The 20,037-nt window shown below is 53.1% G+C and overlaps 1 protein-coding gene across 1 annotated transcript; it reads left to right on the plus strand.

Annotated features, from left to right (window-relative positions):
- Positions 1-1,560: 1,560 nt before the first annotated feature.
- On the plus strand, positions 1,561-12,979 carry TMEM275 (transmembrane protein 275). Its single transcript, NM_001357066.1, has 4 exons — positions 1,561-1,813; positions 2,090-2,334; positions 11,968-12,070; positions 12,359-12,979. Exon 4 carries the CDS (start codon positions 12,446-12,448, stop codon positions 12,977-12,979), a length of 534 nt encoding a protein of 177 aa, NP_001343995.1. The 5' UTR covers positions 1,561-1,813; positions 2,090-2,334; positions 11,968-12,070; positions 12,359-12,445.
- The last annotated feature ends 7,058 nt before the right edge of the window (positions 12,980-20,037 follow it).

Consider the following 20,037-nt stretch of genomic DNA (forward strand, 5'->3'; position numbering starts at 1 on the left):
TTCTGCTGTCCTCTGCACAAGTGGCAGGGATCAGTTCTCTGACAACAGCGCGACAGACCTCCATGAAGGGGCTGCCTTCCACAAATGCTGGCCAGGTGTAGAGACTTCGGTTCCTTCAGCTGAGAGAAGCAACTTCCTCTCTTTGAATTGCCCTCCTCTCCACCCAGCTGCTGCCTATTCCCTGCCCCTTCTCCTTTCCTTCATTATCATCAACAATATCTCAGGCTGCTGGTCCCTCCTCAATCAATGAGGAGACCCTTCCTCCTATCCATTTTCGATCCTCACCTCAGTGCCCCAGAGATACCCCAGGGTGGAGGGGGTGGGAATGGGGGATGTGGAGACTGAGCTGTGGAGAGTGTGGTTCCCTCCCCCCTGCCCATCAACCCCTCTCAGCCATGCTCTCCCCAGGGTGGGGCTATGGAATCCCCCATGCCTGGCGGGGCCAGGCAGAGACAGATGCTGGGGACCAGGTGGAATAAATCAAGGAATGAAAGCATACAACGGCAAGAGCCATGTCCACTGGGGAAGAACTGGGTAAGGCTTCAAAAGACCCTTAAACTGAGTGGAAATTCTTGAGCCTGGGACTCTAGTTCCTCTTTTTCCCTGCAGTGGGCTTCCTGAAACATCTTCCCTCCAGCCCAGGTGAATATCCCAATACATCTTGCTCAAGTACATCCCCAACCTCAACCTCCCCACTCCCTCCCCGTGGTCACAGGAGTAGTCAATGTGGAGACATGTGGCTTCTCCCCCTCACACTTCGAGAAAAGGTGAGGTCAGGCCTAGCTGGCATGGGTGGTATGGTAGGTAGCGTTAGGGAGTAGAACCCTCCAATATTTCAGCATGGGACAGGGGCGTAGACAGGGACAGGTCCTTGAACCAAGCTCTTCCGGTGGTCTGTTCAAGAAATGAAATTGGTTCTTTCCAATAGCCATTCTCACACCAGGACTGTGACTGCGACTGTGCCCGGCCCTAGGCTGGGTGCTGAGAACACACAAGTGATCTAAAGGTGGGGAGTACTTGGTCCAAGCAGATTCCTTGAAGTCACATGCCTGCTGGGCCAACCTGGAGGAGGACTGCACAGGCTGGGGCTGGAGTCTGGAGATAAAACTCACATCCTGGTTCCCAGGGGCTGGGGCAAGAGGCCGTGGGGCCTTGAGCCTGGCTTTCCCCAGATGCAAAGGGAGGATATGGTAGCCCTCCCCCACAGGGCCACTGTCAGCATGAAGGCTGCCTGGCACACAGTCACATCGGGTAGGGTTTATGAATGGATGAGTAAACGAATGAAGGCAGAGGTTGGAGAGATGCTCTTTCAGCTGAACTCTTCCAGGGTCTGAAAAGTCAGCACACCTCTGTCCTCCCTCCCACACAGCCCAGCCTTGAGGTGGGCCTACTGCCCAGCACTTCCTCCCCAGCCCTCATCCCAAAAAGTTCCTACACACACCACCAGGAGATAGAGTCACTCCCTAGACAGGCTCATGTCCACACCCCTTTCTAGGGTGCAGGATTGGTGGTTGATTGGGAAAGGGGTGCTGAAAACAAGTCCATCCCTGGAAAAATCCCCCCTCCCCCGCCCCACAGCTCCAGCCCCGCTCCAGAAAGAAGAATCCATTTGAAGTTGAAGGCAGAGCCAGTTCGACTTGTACCCCTGCCCCCTGCCCTAGAGTGAGTTGCAATATATCCGTGCCTGGCTCTCGGAAAGTGCGGACGAGACGGTGTGGGTGGGCTAGGAGTTATTTGCAAGGGTGCTTGCAAACCGCGAAGCCTAGAGGAGAACGGGAGAAGGACGGAACCGAGCGGAGAGGGGAGATGTATGGTAAGAACCCCGCTCGCCCCGGGTTGAAGGGGAGCTGTGGGTCGGCGGTCAACGCTTGAAGGAGAGGGGTTCCGGGTGGCGGGAGGCGGCTGGGGACCCGCGCAGGCCAGCGCGCCGGCCCCTCCCAACCCATCGCTGCCGCCGCCGGGGCTGCTCCAAGGGAGCCAAGCGGAGTGGGAGCGGGTCTGCGCGTCTCTGCCCTGCGCGCAGGGGCGGGGGGGCCCAGGACGGGGGGCCCAGGACGGGGCACCCTTTCCCACCCACCTGCTGATCTAGGATCTCCAAGCGGCTCGGCCCAGGACACCGCCTGGAAACCCAGCCGCGTGGGAGAGGGCGACCCCACCTCCAACCCCCTTGCTGTGCGCCGGCCCAGCCCCTAGAAGTCAGCGGACGGCGGAGGAGGTGGCCCGGCCTCTCTCTTGGTGGTCCTGCGCTCTCGGGGTCCTTCCTTCCTGCTGACCCAAGGTGCTCAAGGGTCAGCCGGGTCGGACCCGCAGGGGAGTGTCCACGGACGGGCTCAGGCAAGTGAAGGAGCTGGGGGACGCTGGCGGGAGGGGGCTGAGGGGACGCTTACCTGAACTGGGGGAGAGACTCCATCCAGCCTGAGCTCCAGGAGACAGGAGCAGTGCCCAGACAAGTGGTCAAGAACCTGTAGCCGTGAGAGGACAGGGGTGAGAAAGATAGAGAGGGAGCAGGAGAAGGGGAGACACTCCGCAGGCACTGGCCGCTGGCTCGGGGGTTCCTCTGCTCCACTCTGACCCCGCCCTGCTCTGAGCTGGGTAGGACTCTGCCCTAGAATCTCACCTGCCCCCTCCACATCCTCCCCAAGGCCCAAAGTGAGGAGGGGATGGGAGAGAAGAGAGCACAGAGCAACTTCAAATCCAAGAGACAGGGGAAGCCAGGAGGGCAGAAAACACCTCTCTGACCAATGCCTCCCCCACCATTTATTTAACCAGTATTCACTGGGCCATTTATTTAACCAATATTCACCTGGGGAGTGGCAGGCACCGCTCCTCCCCCCGTCCCCCGCTGGGGATACTGCAACAAACAAGGTGGACATAATCTTGGCCCTCAAGGAAGATGGCTGGGGCCTGCAGACCTGGACACAGGAGTCATGGCACCATGAGGGTATCGGGAGTTTAAGAGCCCTGATTTGTAGAGTTTTGGAAATCTGAAAGAAGGAAGGAAGGAAGCAGCATCCCAGCTGCACTCTGAAGGTAGAGCTGGGGTCAGCCAGGGGAAGAGAAAGTAGGCTCAGGGCTCAGGCACAGGGAGCTCACACACCTGGTGAGGTCAGCCCTGCAAGAGCAAAATCAAGGCGGGGGTGGGGAGCGGGGCAGGGCTGGGCAGCAGCCATGAGGATCCTAGGAGGAGAGATGGTGCAGTGGTGAGACTAGAGAGGAAGGGATGGATTCTGGGATGCTTGGCAGGGAGAGTCTGCAGGGCTTTGTGATAGATGGCAAATGTGTGGAGGGATGCCTCGGGAGACAGGAGCTGAGGATGAAGCCCAGATTTTCTGGCTGGGTCTGTGGGCTCTGTGGGCGAAGATGAAATTGAGGAAACTGTATCCCAGGGGAAGAGTATGTTTCCAGGAGGGAGGCTTCAGTAGGTCCCAAGCTCTGGAGAGGTCAAGTTAGCTAAGGGTTGAACAGTGTTCATGGAATTCAGCAAAAAGGAGTCAGCTGGTGGCCTTGGTGAAAGCAGAGTCTGTGGTGTGATGGGGCAGAAACCAGACTGGAGTGGATTGGCTCTTGACAAGGAGATGAGATATATACTGCAGACAGTGCTTTCAAGAAAGGGACAGAGTGTTAGCTGGAGGCAGATGTGGGGTTGAAGAAGGGTTTTGTTTCAAGATGGGAGAGGCCTTCTTAGGTGCATCCAGTGGGAGGTACAGTCCAGTGACGGGTTGGTGAGCTCAGACTAGGAAGTGGGAGGTTTCCCGGGATCCTTAAGGACCACAGTGATGCCAGGGATGTGGATGTACAAAGGGCCCGTGCCGCCCCACTGTGGTTTTTTCACCTACAAGGCTTAGCAGTTTAGGCATAGACTTGAGGTGGCAGAAAGCCAGACTGTTGCAATTGAGGCTTTGCTGGCAGCTTTGGCAGAAGGACAAAGGGACAAGTGAAGTTACAAGAGAGTAATGGAAATAAGGCAGTTTGGGTTCTTGGATAGATGCAGACAGAAGTGGAAGCAAGAGTATCGTGGAGAAAACTGTAGAGTTTCAGGGTTTGCATGAGATCAAAGAACAGTTACAGCCAGAGGCAGTGTGGAGTTATGAAGGGCACAGATTTAGGAGACACACAGCCTAGGTTTGAATCACAGCTCTGCCCTGTATTACCATGATGTCTGTGACCTTAGGCAATTCTTCTAACCTCTCAGTCCTCTGTTTTCCAATCCATAAATTAGCAACAGCAGTAGTGCTACCTAAGGGTTGTCATGGCACTTAAATGCGTTAATATGTATAAAAGGCGGCCGGGCGCAGTGGCTCATGCTTGTAATCCCAGCACTTTGGGAGGCTGAGGCCAGTGGATCATGAGGTCAGGAGATTGAGACCATCCTGGCCAACATGGTGAAACCCCGTCTCTATTAAAAATACAAAAATTAGCCAGGTGTGCACCTGTAGTCCCAGGTACTCAGGAGGCTGAGGCAGGAGAATCGCTTGAACCCGGAGGTGGAGGTTGCAGTGGGCCGATTGCACCACTGCACTCCAGTCTTGGCAACAGAGCAAGACTCCATCTCAAAAAAAAAAAAAGTATACATATATGGCTTAGAACAGTGTTTGTGCTGTACCCGTGTTTGTATAGAGGTAGCAGTGGAGTTACAGTCGAGAGTAGGGTGTCAGGGTTTCTCAGAGGTGGAATGGCTCAGGGTGATGACAAGGGTGGTAAAGTCCTGAAGGTGATGAGGTATGAGGAAGTGTAGCTGAGGTGGAATGAAGGAATTGAGCATTGGAGATGAGAAGTCAAGAAACTAAGAGGGCAGAGGGGTTGGGTCGTTGGGCAAAAGATGCTGAAGTTCCTCAGGCTGGAGAGGAAAGTGGAGCTAGTTCCAGAGCCTTGGAGGGAAGGAGACAGACAGGAAGGGCAGTTCCACTCCTGCCAGTCTGAAGTCCTCTCTCTCCACCCCTCCGGCTGGATCCAGGCAGCTGAGTTGCTTAGGGTAGAGGCAGAGGCCCAGATTGAGGTTAGAGATCCCAGTCTGGCCACCTATATAACCCCTGCTGGGGACTGTGGCCTGAGAATTCTGTTGGGGAAGTGCGAGAGCACCAGGAAGGACTGGAAGGAAGCATCTTTGCCTGGATTGTTACAAAGGCTTGGTCTAACCAACACAGACCTGTGATCGCTCAAAGAAGCCTTCGGAGTCTTGTGCCACTGGGGCCTCTCAGCTGTGCTGGAAGCCAGAGCTTGCAGGGCCTGCAAAGACCATCTAGATCAATCTCACACTTTACCAATGGCAAAGCTGAGCCCCAGTGACGGGAATGGTGAGTGCTTGCCTTTTGCCAGCATGGAGACCGATTGTGAATGGGGAGGCACCATCAGAGCAGCCAGAATGGAATTCCTGTTCACCCATCACCTCTCCCACGGGCTCCTGCTCTCAAGCACCTTCCCTCCACCATCACAATTCCAGGCAAGGAGAAGTCTCCAGGGCAGCAACTCATCTCCACCAGATAGGCAGGCAACTGACAGTGTGTGATATGTTGGCCTGTGTCTGCAACTGTCTGTGTGTAATGCATCTATGCATCTGTGTTTGTATTTCTGGATATGTCCGGTCACTGCGTGTGTGTCTGTGTGTGTGTGTTCGTGCATGCACATGGGCTCAGAGAGGAAGATGATAGATCCCAGGAATCAGACACAGGAGCTGGAAAGCCACGCCTTCAGGCTTCATCTTCAAACCTTGTTTCCAGCTTGGAGACTGTGTGTGTGTGTGTGTGTGTGTGTGTGTGTGTGCGCGTGTGTGTGTGTGTGTGTGTGCGTGCATGCGTGCACACGCACATGGACACATGTGTGAGTATGCATGTATATATGCCTGTGTCTATGGTGAGGACAGGCCCATGGATTGGCTAGGGTGAGGGTGATGGTAGCTCTTTGGGCTCTGGGTATGCAGAATTCAGTTGGCAGAAGCTGAGAGCTCCCAAGGTAGTGAACAAGCCCCAGCCGGCGATGAGTAAGAGTGATGTGGGAGGTTCCTGAGGATGCGGGTGCTGGGAAGAGGGCTGGCCCAGATTTCCAGGGACTGAGAGGGAACAGAAGGGCTAAGACTAAAAGGAACAGAGGAGTTCATAGTGAGCGGTAAAGAGCTCAGACTGAGCAAGTGAGGGGCTCAGCCTCCCATGGAGGACAGGGGGCTGGGGCCCCTGGCTGATGTCTGGACTGAAGCCCCCATGCCCAGAGGTTCTTGGGCCTTTGGACCAGGAATCTGGAGCCAAGAGGCCTGGCAGCTACCTCTAGTCAAGCAACTGCTCTTGTGCAACACAAACATCCCAGAACCATGGGTTGGGGGCAGAGGGGGGCGCAGGCTGACCTGCTGACCTGAAGGGACTTCAGACAGAGACTCCCTCTCCAGGAGCTCTTGCCTTCACCTACTGAGGACCACCCCCTTGAGCCCAAATTTTTTAAATAAGCAAACATCTCTGTACCTTTCAGTAAACAGCAATTCTAATGAGCCAAAAACATGAGCTTTTCAATCTGACAAAACTGGGTTTGAATCCCAGCTTTCCCTATTGCAGCTAAGTAAACCAGAGTAAGTCCCTTCACCTCTTTAGCCTCGGTGTCCTCACTGTGAACTGGGGACAGGACTGCAACAGCTCACAGGGTTGTAGTGAAGGTTAAATGTGCTAATGTAGGGAAGGTGCCTAGCAGAGAGTTGCTGCTCAATATGAGTGCCCCTCCCCCTCAACCAGAACCACTGTGCAGCAGCTGATTTCCCAGGGAAATAACGGAATCCCAGCCTAAAGCAAATAATCTGGTACAATGAGCAGGTACAGCCATATACATTTATATGTATACCTATACATAAATGTGCCATATATACATATATGTATACATATATGTAAATGTGCCATTTTATGAGACCTTTTGATACACTGACAGTAATTTCTAAACAGGTCCTCATTTCCACCTTTACAAACCTCAAGTAGTTGAGGGTGGGGCAGCAGGTTGATTGATGAGGGACCTCAGTTTGGGGACAATAACCTCATTATACCCCTCCCTTCACATTCAGACAACAAAGGCCCAGAGAGGGACCCCAGCTCTCCCAGGCTGCCCAACCAGTGTCTGCTCCTCCCCCAAACTGCTTGTGGACTGGACTCCCCATGTAGAGACCATGAGGCCTCCCTAGCCAGAGGCAGGGCAGCAGGGAGGGTGAATTGCTTGGCCAGGGCCATGGGCAGCTGAATGGCAGCGTTCAGAGCCCTGGCTGGTTGGGAAAGGGCCTGGTTCTGGTCTGGCTTGGCCGCAGACCTCCTCTACTCCAAGCTTCAGTTTCCTGCTTCTGAATATTTAGGGATTGAACTAGACGATCTCCATGGGCTCAGCAGCTTGGAGTACTCACTAAAGTGAAGGTCTTCCAGTCCTCGCAACTCAAGAGTCAGAGCAATGTCCCTCCCTCCTGCTCAGGCACTGGGGTTGAAGGCTGGACTTGGAATGAAATAGAAGGGGCTTAGAGGACTGGGGAGAGCAATAGCATCAACTCAGAGTCCTGCTTCCATAATCCAATAGGCCAGCCTGGAAGTGGCACGTGTCACAATTCCCTGGCCGGAACATCACACGGTGCCACCTAATCACAAATCAGCCAGAAAGTACAATCTTAACCTGTGCTCAGTGGAGTGGAAAACCAGAAAGATTTAGTGAACAGTGCCAAGGACACCCCACAACAGAGCTAGCCAGAACACCCACAACAAAACAGAGCCAACACTGCAACAGCAGCCGCGGGAGGCCACAGTCCACCAGATGAAATGGTGGTGCAAATTGAATCTGCTCTGCCTCCCAGGAGCAGATAAGAATCAATCATTCATTAGCAATTAGCACTTAGAAGCTCAGCCCCTGGGCTGGAATTATTTTCTGTTGAATCTAGTTTGCTAAACCAAGGAAGAAGCAAAGTGATTTTTACCTTCCTTGAACCAGAGAAAACCTGTCTTCCTCTGTGGTTGACGTTTGAGCAGTGTAAGTTCTAATTACAGGAGCTTATCTACAGGGCCTCAGAAGAGCCTGTGCCCTGTGCCTCAGTCATTCAACAAACATTTAGCAAATCTAGCACTGTGCTAGGTTGAGAGCTCAGGCTTTGGATCAGTACACCAGATTTCAAATCCTGGCACCACACTGCAATTGAGTGGTTTGGGGTGAGTTTACTTAATCTTTTTCTGTCTCAGTTTCCTCATCTGTAAAATGGAGATGTAAAAGTAATACTTAATCTTATGTTGTAAAAATTAAATTGGATATTATTATAAGTGCTTAGCATAGCATAACTTAGTTGTAGATCTAATTGTGCTAATTTCAGATTATCATCTAGACTTCTGTTTCTGGCTAAAGTAGACTAGCTTCTATCAGACCAATTTACCGGCTGAGGATAACTTTAAAAGCTGGATTAAGCATTTAAGAAATCTGTTTAAAGGCATGGGAGAGCTATGAAGGCAGTGAGGACTTGAGGGGGCCAAGATTGTGGAGAGAAGTAATACTAGATTTTGATTTTTCCCTAAAGGCATTTTCCAGTTTGTAGGAGGCAGTGGTCATGAGACTGGGGAGTCAAATTTGAATTTGGGGACTAAAAAGGGAACAGTTTTTATTGGGAAGACCAAAGAAACACTCTAGGAATAATGGCTAACCAGATATAGACTAGACTCAGAAAGACTGGAACAAAGTTTCCAATCAGTATAATCCTCGATTGGGTTAAAGTGGCCTGTCCTCCTTTAAGTGCCTGTCAGAAGCAAAAGCAAATCCCCTCTGTAGAAAGATGGTATCATTCAGAGCCTCATGCTAGCTCTATAATTTTTTATACACAATGTTGGACATTCAATAAAAAATTATCTGGCATTTCAGGAGATAAGACCAAATGAACAAAAGCAATAAAACAGACAAGAGCAATAAAACAGACAATAGAAACAAGCCCACTGGAGATCCAGATGTTGGAGTTTTCAGATATGGACTCTAGAAGGTTTAATATGTTCAAGAAAATTAACAACAAGGGAATCTTTCAATAGAAAACTGGAATCTATGAAAAAGGATCTAGTGGAAATTCCAGAACTGAGAAGTTATAACAAATGAAATCAATAACTCCGTTGATGGATTTAGCAGCAGAAAAGACACATGTGAAAATAGGATTAGTAAACTAGATAGTAGAAAAATATTTCAGTAGAAAAATATCCAGACTGAAACAGAAGGAAGGAAGGAAAAGCCTAGAAAATATAGAATAAAGTGTAAAAGAGACATGTGGGGCAATAGCAAATGGCTGAACATACAAGCAATGAAGGTCCCAGAAGGAGAGGAGAAAGAGAACGGGGAAAAGATAAGAGCTGACATGTTTCCTGAACTGTGGGGTGATATGATGCAGCCACAGATTGTAGAAGCACAAGGAAGGATACATACAAAGCAAATATCTACAAAGAAGGATAAATACAAAGAAAAACTCACTTAGGCACATCACAGTAAAACTGCTAAAACCTAAAGGCAAAGGAGAGTCTTCCCCGTATGGTAAAAGAAGCAAGATCTTGGCCAGGCGCAGTGGCTCACACCTGTCATCCCAGCACTTTGGGAGGCTGAGGTAGGTGGCAGATCACGAGGTCAGGAGTTCGAGATCAGCCTGGCTAACATGGTGAAACCCCGTCTCTACTAAAAAAAAAAAAAAAATTATCTGGGCATGGTGTTGGGTGCCTGTAATCCCAGCTACTCAGTAGGCTGAGGCAAGAGAATCACTTGAACCCAGGAGTCGGAGGTTGCAGTAAGCTGTGACTGCGCCACTGCACTCCAGCCCAAGTGACAGTGCAAGACTCTATCTCAAAAAAAAAAAAAAAAAGGAGAAGCAAGATCCCTGGACTCTACAGCCCGCAGGGCCTTCCTGACCCTCATCCAGTGTCAGCTTCCAGGAGGCTGATGTGAAGTGAGGTGAACCAGACTCCCTCCTCTCCATCGGGGCACCCTCATACTGAGCCCTCCCCACAGGAAGGGAACCCCTGCCTTTTTCAGATTATGTCAGATGTTGATGAATGAGGTTGGGTAGAGGCTTGAAAGGGGAAGATTTGGGAATCTCACAGCCCCTCCGAGGATCAAATCCTTCTCTTTAAAATTAAGCAAGATTGTGTGGGGTGTGAGCCAGCTCATCTGTTTTCTGACTCTGGTCTCAGAATGTCTATTCTTCCTTTTAGTCCAGTCACCAGAGCCCCAATCCACTTCCCTCTCTGAGCCTCAGTCTCCTCAGTTGCAAAATGTGGCTATTAAAAAAAATTTTTTTAATTCTTTTTATTCATTAAAAAAAAAATAGATGCAGGGTTTTGCCATGTTGCCCAGGCTGGTCACAAACTCCCAAGCTCAAGCGATCTGCCTGCCTCAGCCTCCCAAAGTGCTGGGATTACAGGTGTGAGCCACCACGCCCAGCCAAAATATGGCTATTAATAGGCATCAAGCAGTAGTAGATTGTGATATCATAGATGTAAAAGTGCTTTGCAAACTGTAAACTGCTGTACCCTTTTAGTGGTTGCTATCCCTGCCTGGCAGGACCATCAGCAGCAGGTTAGAGAGCAAATGTTCATGCAGATGAGGAGCTTCCTCAGGAATCTGTGGTCTGTAGATGCCCTCAAGGGTCAACATGTGCTTTCTTTGCTAAGATTTGGGGATTTCTGACTTCCTGCCAGCTTGGTACGGCAACAAGGTGATTCTGGCTGGAGTCTCAGTAGGGCTGCCACCTCTCAGCATGGTGCCAGGAGAGGGAGCCCTGGAGTCATCAGCTCTGGACAGGCCTGGAGGTGGCCTTTCAAGTCCTCTGACCTGCGCATCCTGTGTGTCGCAAGTGAAGGATCTGACACTAGCCTTCATTTTCACTCAGTCATCAAGCTTTCTCCAACTCCACTGGGTATAGGGTTTGGACACTCAGAAAGGTACCTCCACCTGGGAGACAGCCCAACTTTTCTGTTTCCAGAACCAACATGACCAACCTCCCAGATTTGAGACTTCATGACTCCCTTCTCTGTCAATCAGCACCACAAGGGCATGGTTAACATTTATTAAATACTCACTGTTCTAAGCGCTTTATTTAGCTTAAAGTATTTAATTATCACTGTACCCTATGAGGTGGGTTCTATGATTAGCCCCACGTTACAGGAGAGAAGACGGAAGCAGGAGAGTCAGCCCCCCTGTGAAGGTCGCACTCACTCACTGCTCCTCACCCTGCATGCTCCCCTCAGACCCGCGGTACCATCTGATTACTTCCCTTTCATCCCCATCCAGGACCCTTTTCTGGCATTTTTCCCCCACAATTCTAACACAGCTCACTAGCTAAGATCTCGTCCTTTGAGGGCCTTTGTACCAACTATGATCTTATGCGTTATAGAACAGAATTCTCAAATAGAAATCATAAATCCCTAGACTCTAATTTTATTACTCTTGTTTCTGCATGCATTTCCAGAATTCTAGAATCCAGTGATAGATCCCAGAACCAGAGACATCTAGAGAATCCTAGAAAGGAATTCTAGCATCCAGCAATTAGGCTTTTGAATCCAGGTTCAACAGTAGAACAATGGGGAGTGGAATGGAGGTAGGATTGGAATTTAATAGAATGCCCAGTCTAGAAAGGGCCCTGGTGCTTTAGATCTGCTCCAGCCCAAGCCAGCCAATGTGGGGACTGTGCCCTCTCACTGACCGTCTGAACCATCAGGAGCTCCTCACTCTCACGTGGCCACTCACTCCAGGGCCTCATCTGATGTTCAGGAGAGTCAGTGTCATTGCTATGCCTACCGGAGTCTAGGGTGGGGATGCTGAGGCCAAGTGGCATGGTCATTTGGGTCCTGGTTCTGGATCTTGGATAAACTGCTAGACCTCTGGGAGCCTCGGTTTCTTCATCTGAATAAGGGGGTGGGGGTGGGGGGCAAGGTCAGATGATTTCCAAGTCCTCTTCCACTTGAGGGAGTGAGTTGCCTAAATCCCAAGAGCTGCCATTTGCCTTACTAGTTAGGACTACTGAAGACGATGATTATCATGTGATGAGCACCTAAGCTGAACTGGACACTGTGCTGAGCACTTTCCAGCCACTATCTCACTCAAATGAGTTCAGGTAGGCTTCCTGGAGGAGAGGGGTTGGAGGGGCAGCGTCTGTTTGGAGGACAAAAAAGTGAGGAGAGAGGGAGGATGGCAAGATTGGCCACGAGGGACCCCCGGAACTAGGTGGGGAAACAAGTCGATTATTCACATATGGGATGGTTTGTTGCTTCCCAGAGGCAGAGGCAGGGGGCTGGCCAAGATGACCTCTGCCCACCCAGGCACTCAGTGTAGCTACAGACGGAGCCTAGGATTGGAGGTCAAGATACCCTGCTGACGCCGCCCTCTTGCTGTGTGCCCACAGGACCAGCGTGAGGAGGCTCCTGGCAGTTGGGCTGTTCCGGGCCGGCGGCAGGAGGGAGCTTGATGCGTGCCTGGCGTGCGCAGGCCGATGCCGCCGGCAGAAAAGAGCGAGGGGCCACCGGTCCCGGCGCCCGCGGAACGCGCCCGGGGCCGGGTGCCCGGCCTGCCGTCGCCGGCGCTGTGCTGCGCCTGCGGTCTGTGCGCGCTGCTGGCGGGCGTGAACGTGACGCTGGCAGGCGCCTTCGCCTCCTTCTTGCCTGAGCACAATGCGCTGCTCGTCGTGGGGCCGGCGCTGCTGGTGCTGGCGCTCGGCTTCTTCGCGGCCTGCTGCGTGTGTAGCCGCCGGGGCCTCGCGCCCCGTGGGCGCTCGGCGGCCGCGGCGGGCCCGGGCCAGGGTGGCGGCCGCGCCGGGCCCGTGGCGCTGGAGATGGAGAGCAGCGAGCCCACGGCACAGGACACCACGGCCGTGCAGCTCAGCCCTGCCGTCTCCGCCGCGTCCTCCGGCTGCTCCAGCCCCGGCCCCAGCCCCCTCGCCCTGGAGGCCCCGGCGCCCGCGGCCGTCTGCGCGCTACGCTCGGAAGGAGTCCAGCTCAACCCACCCCGGGAGCGGGTCGCCCCCTAGCGGACCAGGGCCCCGCCGTGACTCCGCTGTCCGGGTTCATTCCCCTTCCTTCAGTGCCATTTAAGGGGGGAAAAGAAAGAAAAGAAAAAGAAAAAAGAAAACCTTTTCTTCCTTCCTTCCTTTCTTTTTTACAAGGGTCTGGTGCTGGGCGCAGGTGGCCTCATCTTTTCCATCTCCCAAACTCCTGGGTAGAATGTGGTGATGGTGTCAGGGGTCACACCCCAAAGAAGGGAGCAGCAGAGCCTTGGCCCCTTAGATGGGGTCTCTGGTCTCTAGTAAACCTTACCCATCCAGCTTGCTGAAAGTAGGCCCCTGGACCCTGGAACCCTGACACTGCCACCTCCCCCTGGCATTTGGGCACTGTGAACCAAGGAGCACCCACCCTGAAGGGGCTAACCACCAGCAGTGCCAGTCCCCCCAGTGAGGTGGGAGGAAGAGAGGGAGAAGGGTTGAATGTCAGCCTGGGCTGTCTCTGTCCTTGCACACACCGTGAAAGGCTTCCAGCCCCCTCTTCTGCCCCTCCCCACCTTCCTTGTTTCTACCCCAACATGACCTTTGGGATTCATTTGGCTGAGAAGCCGTGGCTCTGACTTGAGCCAGGATGGTCCCTAGAATTAGGGCCGGGGTGAGCACTCCCCACCCTTTCTGTCTGACTAGGAGCAGGAGTAGCTGAGACTGGGGCCCTGACAGAGGTGAGTGGTGAGGGAGCTTCTGCAGCCCTGAAAGTCCTAGTGTGACTTTCACTGCCAGCAATGCTGGCCCCCACCCACCCTGACTGTGCCACACCATGCATTCCTGCAGTGCCTTACTCCTCAATAAAGCACCTTTGGGGTCAGTCCTCTGTTACAGTGCAGGCCGGGAGGGAGGGGTGGCTGTGGGGCCTCTGGCTAAGCACCCTGGGTTCTGGGGCCCTCCCAGCCTGTGGCTGAGTGCCTGAGCATCCTGGTACCAGCCCCTCCTGGAGACCTAGAAGGTGGCTTCAAGGGAGAGGAGTGTGTGACTATGAGTAAAAGACTGTATGTAAGACTGTGTGCCCATGAATGTGGGAATAGATGGGTCAGATTGGGGGACTGGATGAACACAGGAGTGTGACTGTGGGTGTGATTGCCTGGCTCCTGTAAGAGGTGGGGAGTGGCAGCGTTTGGGTAACAGTCTGACATCACACATGCATGTGGAGGGGTGAGGGCAGCAGTAGTGGTTGAGGGCATGGTCACTGAGCAGGGTGAGGGGAGAAGTGCTCCACGGGGCTGTGCAAAGCGCAGACACTGCCCAAGCTAGCTGGACTTGCCGAGTTTGGGCCCAGCCTGTGGTTCGTCCAGGTGAGGGGGTAGGTGAGGGGGCCAAGTAGAGGAATAGGGGCTGCCTTGCAAAAAAGAAAAGGGGTCAGGGGACTGAGGAGGAGACACTGCAACTCTGGGCCAGCCCTTCGTCTCCATGCAGGTACCTAGGCAAGCAGTGACTGGGGCACATGCTGACCCACTGCCCCCGGCTGGCTATGACTCCCTGCCCATCCACTCCTGGCTTCATCACCAGCCTCCCTTTCTCTTTCCAAGACAGGCTTTGCTACTACTCTGCCATGACCCAGACACTTCCCACCAGCCCTGGGCTCTTCCTTCCTCTGGCACCATCTCCATCTCTGTCTCTCCTGCTGTCTCCCTCTCCCACTGACCTAGAGAAGAGCAAGTCTGCCTGAGCAGGTGCTGAGCAGGCCATCTCTATTAATTTGCACATGTCAATGGGCCTTAACCTTTGAAGCTCCCAGTACCTACAGCTGATGACCTATTCTCTGAGCTCCCCAACCCCACCCTGTATGTGTGTAAGGAAGGCCACTTCCCCAGGCTCCAGTCCTGTCTCTTCTGGTGCATTGGTCTGCAGCTTTAGATGCCACCTGCTGCTGTGGTAGAGCAGTAGGTGAGAGGGGCCACCGCTGATGCAGCCTTGGGGTGTGGTCAGAACCACCCTTCTCCTACCACCTTAGGATTCTAGCCCTGCAATGCTAGGCTCAGCCGAACCCCTCTCCCACCTGCTGTTAGATGCCTGGAATTACATTCTCTTTCCTGTTCCCCCACAAGACTTCCAGATCCTGTTCTGCAAGCCTGGCTGCTGCAGAGGAAGAGTGAGCCTACGATAAAAACTCAGGGCAGTGGGACATGGATCAATGGTGTGGGTAGAATGGATCAGGGAAGGTGGGACATTGGCTCCCTGGAGTCCCTTCCACTTACACCCCCAGCTGAAGGTCATCATTTGTCTTTTCTCTGCCCCGCTTCCTCCACGGGCACACCAGAAGAGATTTTCCACATCCAGTGCCCCAGGGCTCACCTTCCCAACAGCTCCAGTCTGCCACCGTGGGGACTCCTCACTTCACACCCCTTCCCTGGGTGACACCCAGGGACAGGCCCCTCTAGGGCAATATGGCCAGCGAGGCCCTAGGGAAGCCCCACTCTCCTACACATGGTGAGGCTGGAGGGTGTGCTCTGTCTCACACCTCTGCAGGCCCCTCCCAGGCAGGCTTCAGGCCCTGAAAGGGCCTCTGGGAGGCAGGTTTCTGTTGAGGAGAGGACATGATTCTGACAGCACAGAAGCATCAAGCTCCCTGACCTTGGGGAAATTTGAGCAGGGACCAGTAGTTCCTGCAGGGATGCTGCAGACCGGCCCTGGAAGGAGGGTGAAACCTTCCACTCCCACCCTAGGCCCTGAAAGCCTCAGAATTGAGGCAGTAGGGCCTATCCTCAGAGGCACAGGGACTGTGGTAGAGGACACAGAGCTGGTCCTTCTAAAGAGGGGTACTCCCCAGGGCCTGCAGGCGGGGGGGGCTCTAGGGTGCTACACGTGGTGAGTGGCCCCTGCCTCCCCAAGGAAACTACTGCTGGCCCGGACAAGGCAGCTCATTAAGGGAAATGAGGTTTCCCCCATGCTTCTCCCTCTAGGAGAAATGAGGGCAGCCACTTAGAACCTCTTTTTATTATTATCTTGAGATAGGATCTCTCTCTGTTGCCGAGGCTGGTGTGCAGTGGCACAATCACAGCTCACTGCAGCCTCAACCTCCCAGGCTCAAGTGATCTTCCCACCTCAGCCTCCCAAGTAGCTGGGACTACCGGCACACCCCACCATGCCCGGCTAATTTTTTGTATTTTTTGTAGAGACAGGGTCTCACTATGTTGCCCAGGCTGATATTGAACCCCTGGGCTCAAGCAGTCCTCTCACCTGGGCCTCCCAAAGTGCTGGGATTATAAGTGTGAGCCACTGTGCCCAGCCTTAGAATCGTTTTTTTGCTAATTAATTTAAGAATTCCTGAGCCCTGCTATGTTCCCTGCTATGAGGGAATATAATGATGAACAAGCTCTCAGGGAGCTCACATTCTATTTGGAGGAGACAGACAATAAAGAATTAAATAAGTGAGCAAATGAGACCAAAAAAGCTTAGCTAGTGAACAGCACTACACAGAAAATTACAATAGGATGTTGTGATAGATAGAGGCACTTGTCGGATGGTTGGGGGTTCTTCTCTGAGAGGTGGCATTTAAGCTGGGCTCCGAATGGTGAGTCAGCCATGCAAAGGTCTAGAGCAGGAACATTTCAAGCTCAGGAAACAGCCAGTGCAAAGCCCTAAGGTGAGAATGAACTGGCCTCTGTGTGTCAGAACAAGAAAGAAAGGCTGTTGAGACACAGATGGAAGATGAAGCTGGAGAGGCGGGGAGGGGGTATTGCTTAGCTCATGGAGGGCTTAGTAAGCCCAGGTGAGGAGTTGGGATTTGATTCTTGGTGAGATGGGACCCACTGGAGGGTTTTAAGCAGGGAAGTGACATGATCTGATTTATGATGGTAAAGACTGCTCCACCTGCTGTGTGGAAGTAATAGAGTGGTGAGGGGCAAGAGGGAAAGCAAGGCTAGGAGGGGCAGGCTAGGAGGTCACAGCAGTGAGACATATGGGCACTGGGACTAGGGTGGTTGCTTGGAGTGGACAGATTCTGCACCTCTTGGGGGAGTTTTGGGGGCATGAAAGAGAAGAATCCTGAGGAAGTTCTAAAATTTTGGTTTGAGCACCAGGGTGTATGGTGGAGGATCTGGATTTGGGAAAAAAGGGACATCCTGGTAAGGCAAAAGACCTGTTAGCCCAGAGGGACTGTCCCACAGAAACTGGAGCCACAGCTCTGAGTTCTGGAAGAGGAGGCGCTGGGATGGAGACGTAGAAGCTGTTGGCATGTGGGTGGTGGTGAAACTCCAAGGAGACAGGAAGACAGAGAACCCGGAAGATAGAATAGTCTAACTGCAGACTCCAGGGGGAGCAGGGAGCCCATGCTGCTGACTTCTGAATCCCACTCGGCCTTCTGCGATGCCAGGAGCCTTCCGATGAGAACTGTGGACTAGGAGTGGGGGATTAGGGAGAAGTGGAATGTGAGCACGAAGAGGCCAGATTCTGACTTGTTCACAGCTGTACCTTCGATGCCCACCTGGCACAAGGTAGGTGCTCAATAAGCACCTGTGGACTGAAGGAGGAAGGAAAAGGTGTGGATCTCATCGCACAGCTGAGATTCCAGGTCCCGAGTAATACGGGTTTGTCAAGATGCCTAACTCTGGGCAGGAAGGGAGAAGATTTCATATGTCTGAGAGTTCCCCTAACCAATTGCACAGTTTTCTGTTTCTCTGTGGGGAGGTGGGATGGCACGGGAAGGAAGGGTTGACTAGATCAGCGCCAAAGGACCAGCCTGAGGGCCAGGCTCCCCAAAGCAGGAGATGGCCAGATGGAGGGACCAAGCCTGAGGAAATCGGCACTGTTGGGGACGGCCACCAGAGGGCACCCCGGGCACATGGCAGAAGATAGACACCACTCAGCCCAACCAGACTGCACAATTTTGCCTTTTCCTCTTCTGAGGTCCAAGGCCCTAAGAAATGGGGGAAGAGGGGGAGTTAGGTCACTCAGATTTACAAGTGACTCATCCAACCCTGGAACCTGACCTTATTACAGAGAGAGCCTGGATCCTGGACAGAAACTTAGCCTTTATCAAGGTCACAGATAAGTCCTGAGACTGCTTATAGACTAAACCCTGACCTTGATGTTAGACTGAGCCCTCACCCCAGTCCATACTGTGTCCTGACCTTAATCATAGACTGAACTTGACCCTAGTCACACTCTGAGCTCTGACCCTGCCTGTCCATTCATCAAACACTGACCTTGATCCCAGACTGAGCTCTGACCCCAGTCCATAGACTAAACCCTGACCATTACCATATAGTGAACCTGACTTGCATGCAGACTGATCATGGACACACATTAGCCCTTATTCAGGCCATAGACTGAGCCCTGACCCTGGGAACAGATAGCGCTGACCCTGGTCCATACACTGAACTCTAACTCTGATCGCTGAGCCTGACCCTGAATCTGGTGCCAACCTGAACTCTGACCCTGATCCATATGCATTGAATCCTGACCCTGGACAACAACCGAGCTTTTATCATGGTCACAAACTGGCCTTGATCCCTAAGACTTGCCTTCCAACACCCCAATGAGTTAAGGACCTTCCAGAAGAGGCTCTTGTGTCAGGCCAAGCTTTAGTCTCAGAAGGAAGTAATTCCTGGAAACACTTTTGTTGGGGAGAGAAGGAATTCTGGGTCTCCAAATGGTCCAGAAACTCCTCGGCCTTGGACCCCTGAGAGGCCAGGCAGAGAAAGGCCGGTTCTAGGCTGCCCAGGACATGAGGGAAGAAGGGCAGCTGGGTACCTTCTCAAGGTATCCCCACAGCCGTGGGGGCGGGGCCTCTTCTTCCTGCCTGTCCATCTGGGGAGCCTCCCGACTGGCAGCCTCTTCATCTGCACTTCCGACTCCCTTCTGCTCCACGGTCTGTGCTCCATCCCTTGCTAGCTTTCCAGGAAAATAAGGAGGGACATTCCATGCAAGGGGTGGAACCAGGCCAGACTGAAGGCCCCATGCCCCCAACCTGTGCCCTGGCCGGAAGAGAAGCCCCTCCCTCTGGGAGCTCACTTTGGCTGCTTGCTCCAAACAGGCGAGAAAAGGTGAATCAGGCTCAAGGCGGCTCCAGCAGGGCCTCAGGTTGACAGCGGCCAAGACATAGGAGCATGAGGCAGTTGTGTGGGAAGTCCCCGAGGCCCCAGTATGTTCCTGGAGTCTGCAGCGTGTGAAGGTGTGGTAGGTGAGGGCAAAGGACAGCATAGTCCCTCCCCAGGGCACACTGACCAACTTAATTTCTGCCATCCCCAGGGTTCAGCCTGGGTGCCCTCCCGCTGCAGGGCCCACTGGCCTCCAGGCTCACCTAGGGAGGCACCAAGGGCGGGGGTGGGGGCCGAGCCAGGGAGGAGCTGGGGCGGAGGAGGGGGGCAGCTCGAGTCAAAAAACGCTGACGCCAAAGACAATGAGCTCTCCGAGGCTGAGGCAACTCATTTGGTCCCGGCCACGCTTTATTAAATTCTCATAAACCTGTCAGGGGGGACAGGGCTCGCTTCAGTTTACCTCATTAGCCCGACACAATGACAGTGGTGGGGGGACAGGCAGGGTGGGGGTGCAACAAGGGGAGGCTGGCGCTCAGAGCTGAGAACTGAGCCAGCCGGGAAGATAATTGAATTAAGTGGCTTTTGTTAATGGTTTTTAAGACTCCAAAGTGTAAATAACATTTAGGGGCTTTCTTTTAATCGGGCTAGGGTTTTAGAGACCCAGGGAGCTTAGGGGAGGCCCAGCCTGGTCCCTGCCTTCTCCCCCACCCTAGGGGAGCTCCCGAGGGGAGAACTTGCCGGAGCCGCCCCAGGGATGCATTGCAGTTAGCCTTGGGAGGACCAAGGGGACTTCCCCAAGGGAAGGGGACAACATCATTGGAGCCAAAGAAGCTGAGACAACTTCCTGGTGAATCTTTGAAAAGAATCAGTGTATGTGAGCAAAAGAGGGGATGGATGCAGGGGACTGTGACGACCTACCCAGTCCTGGAATGCTGCTGTCGGACAAAGTGGCCAGGGATGTCTCTGAGATGTTGCTGGAAGCATGGTCCTGGCCTCCTGGGGTCAATGTTCATTCCCCATGAGAGGTCAGTGGGAATGGAAGGTACTGGCTGT

Source organism: Pan troglodytes, chromosome 1 (genome assembly GCF_028858775.2).
Source record: "Pan troglodytes isolate AG18354 chromosome 1, NHGRI_mPanTro3-v2.0_pri, whole genome shotgun sequence".
In the NCBI taxonomy this organism is placed as follows: Eukaryota; Metazoa; Chordata; class Mammalia; order Primates; family Hominidae; genus Pan; species Pan troglodytes.

Coding starts and splice junctions, on each gene's coding strand:
- TMEM275 (NM_001357066.1), top strand. CDS start 12,446: ATGCCGCCGGCAGAAAAGAGCGAGGGGCCACCGGTCCCGGCGCCCGCG.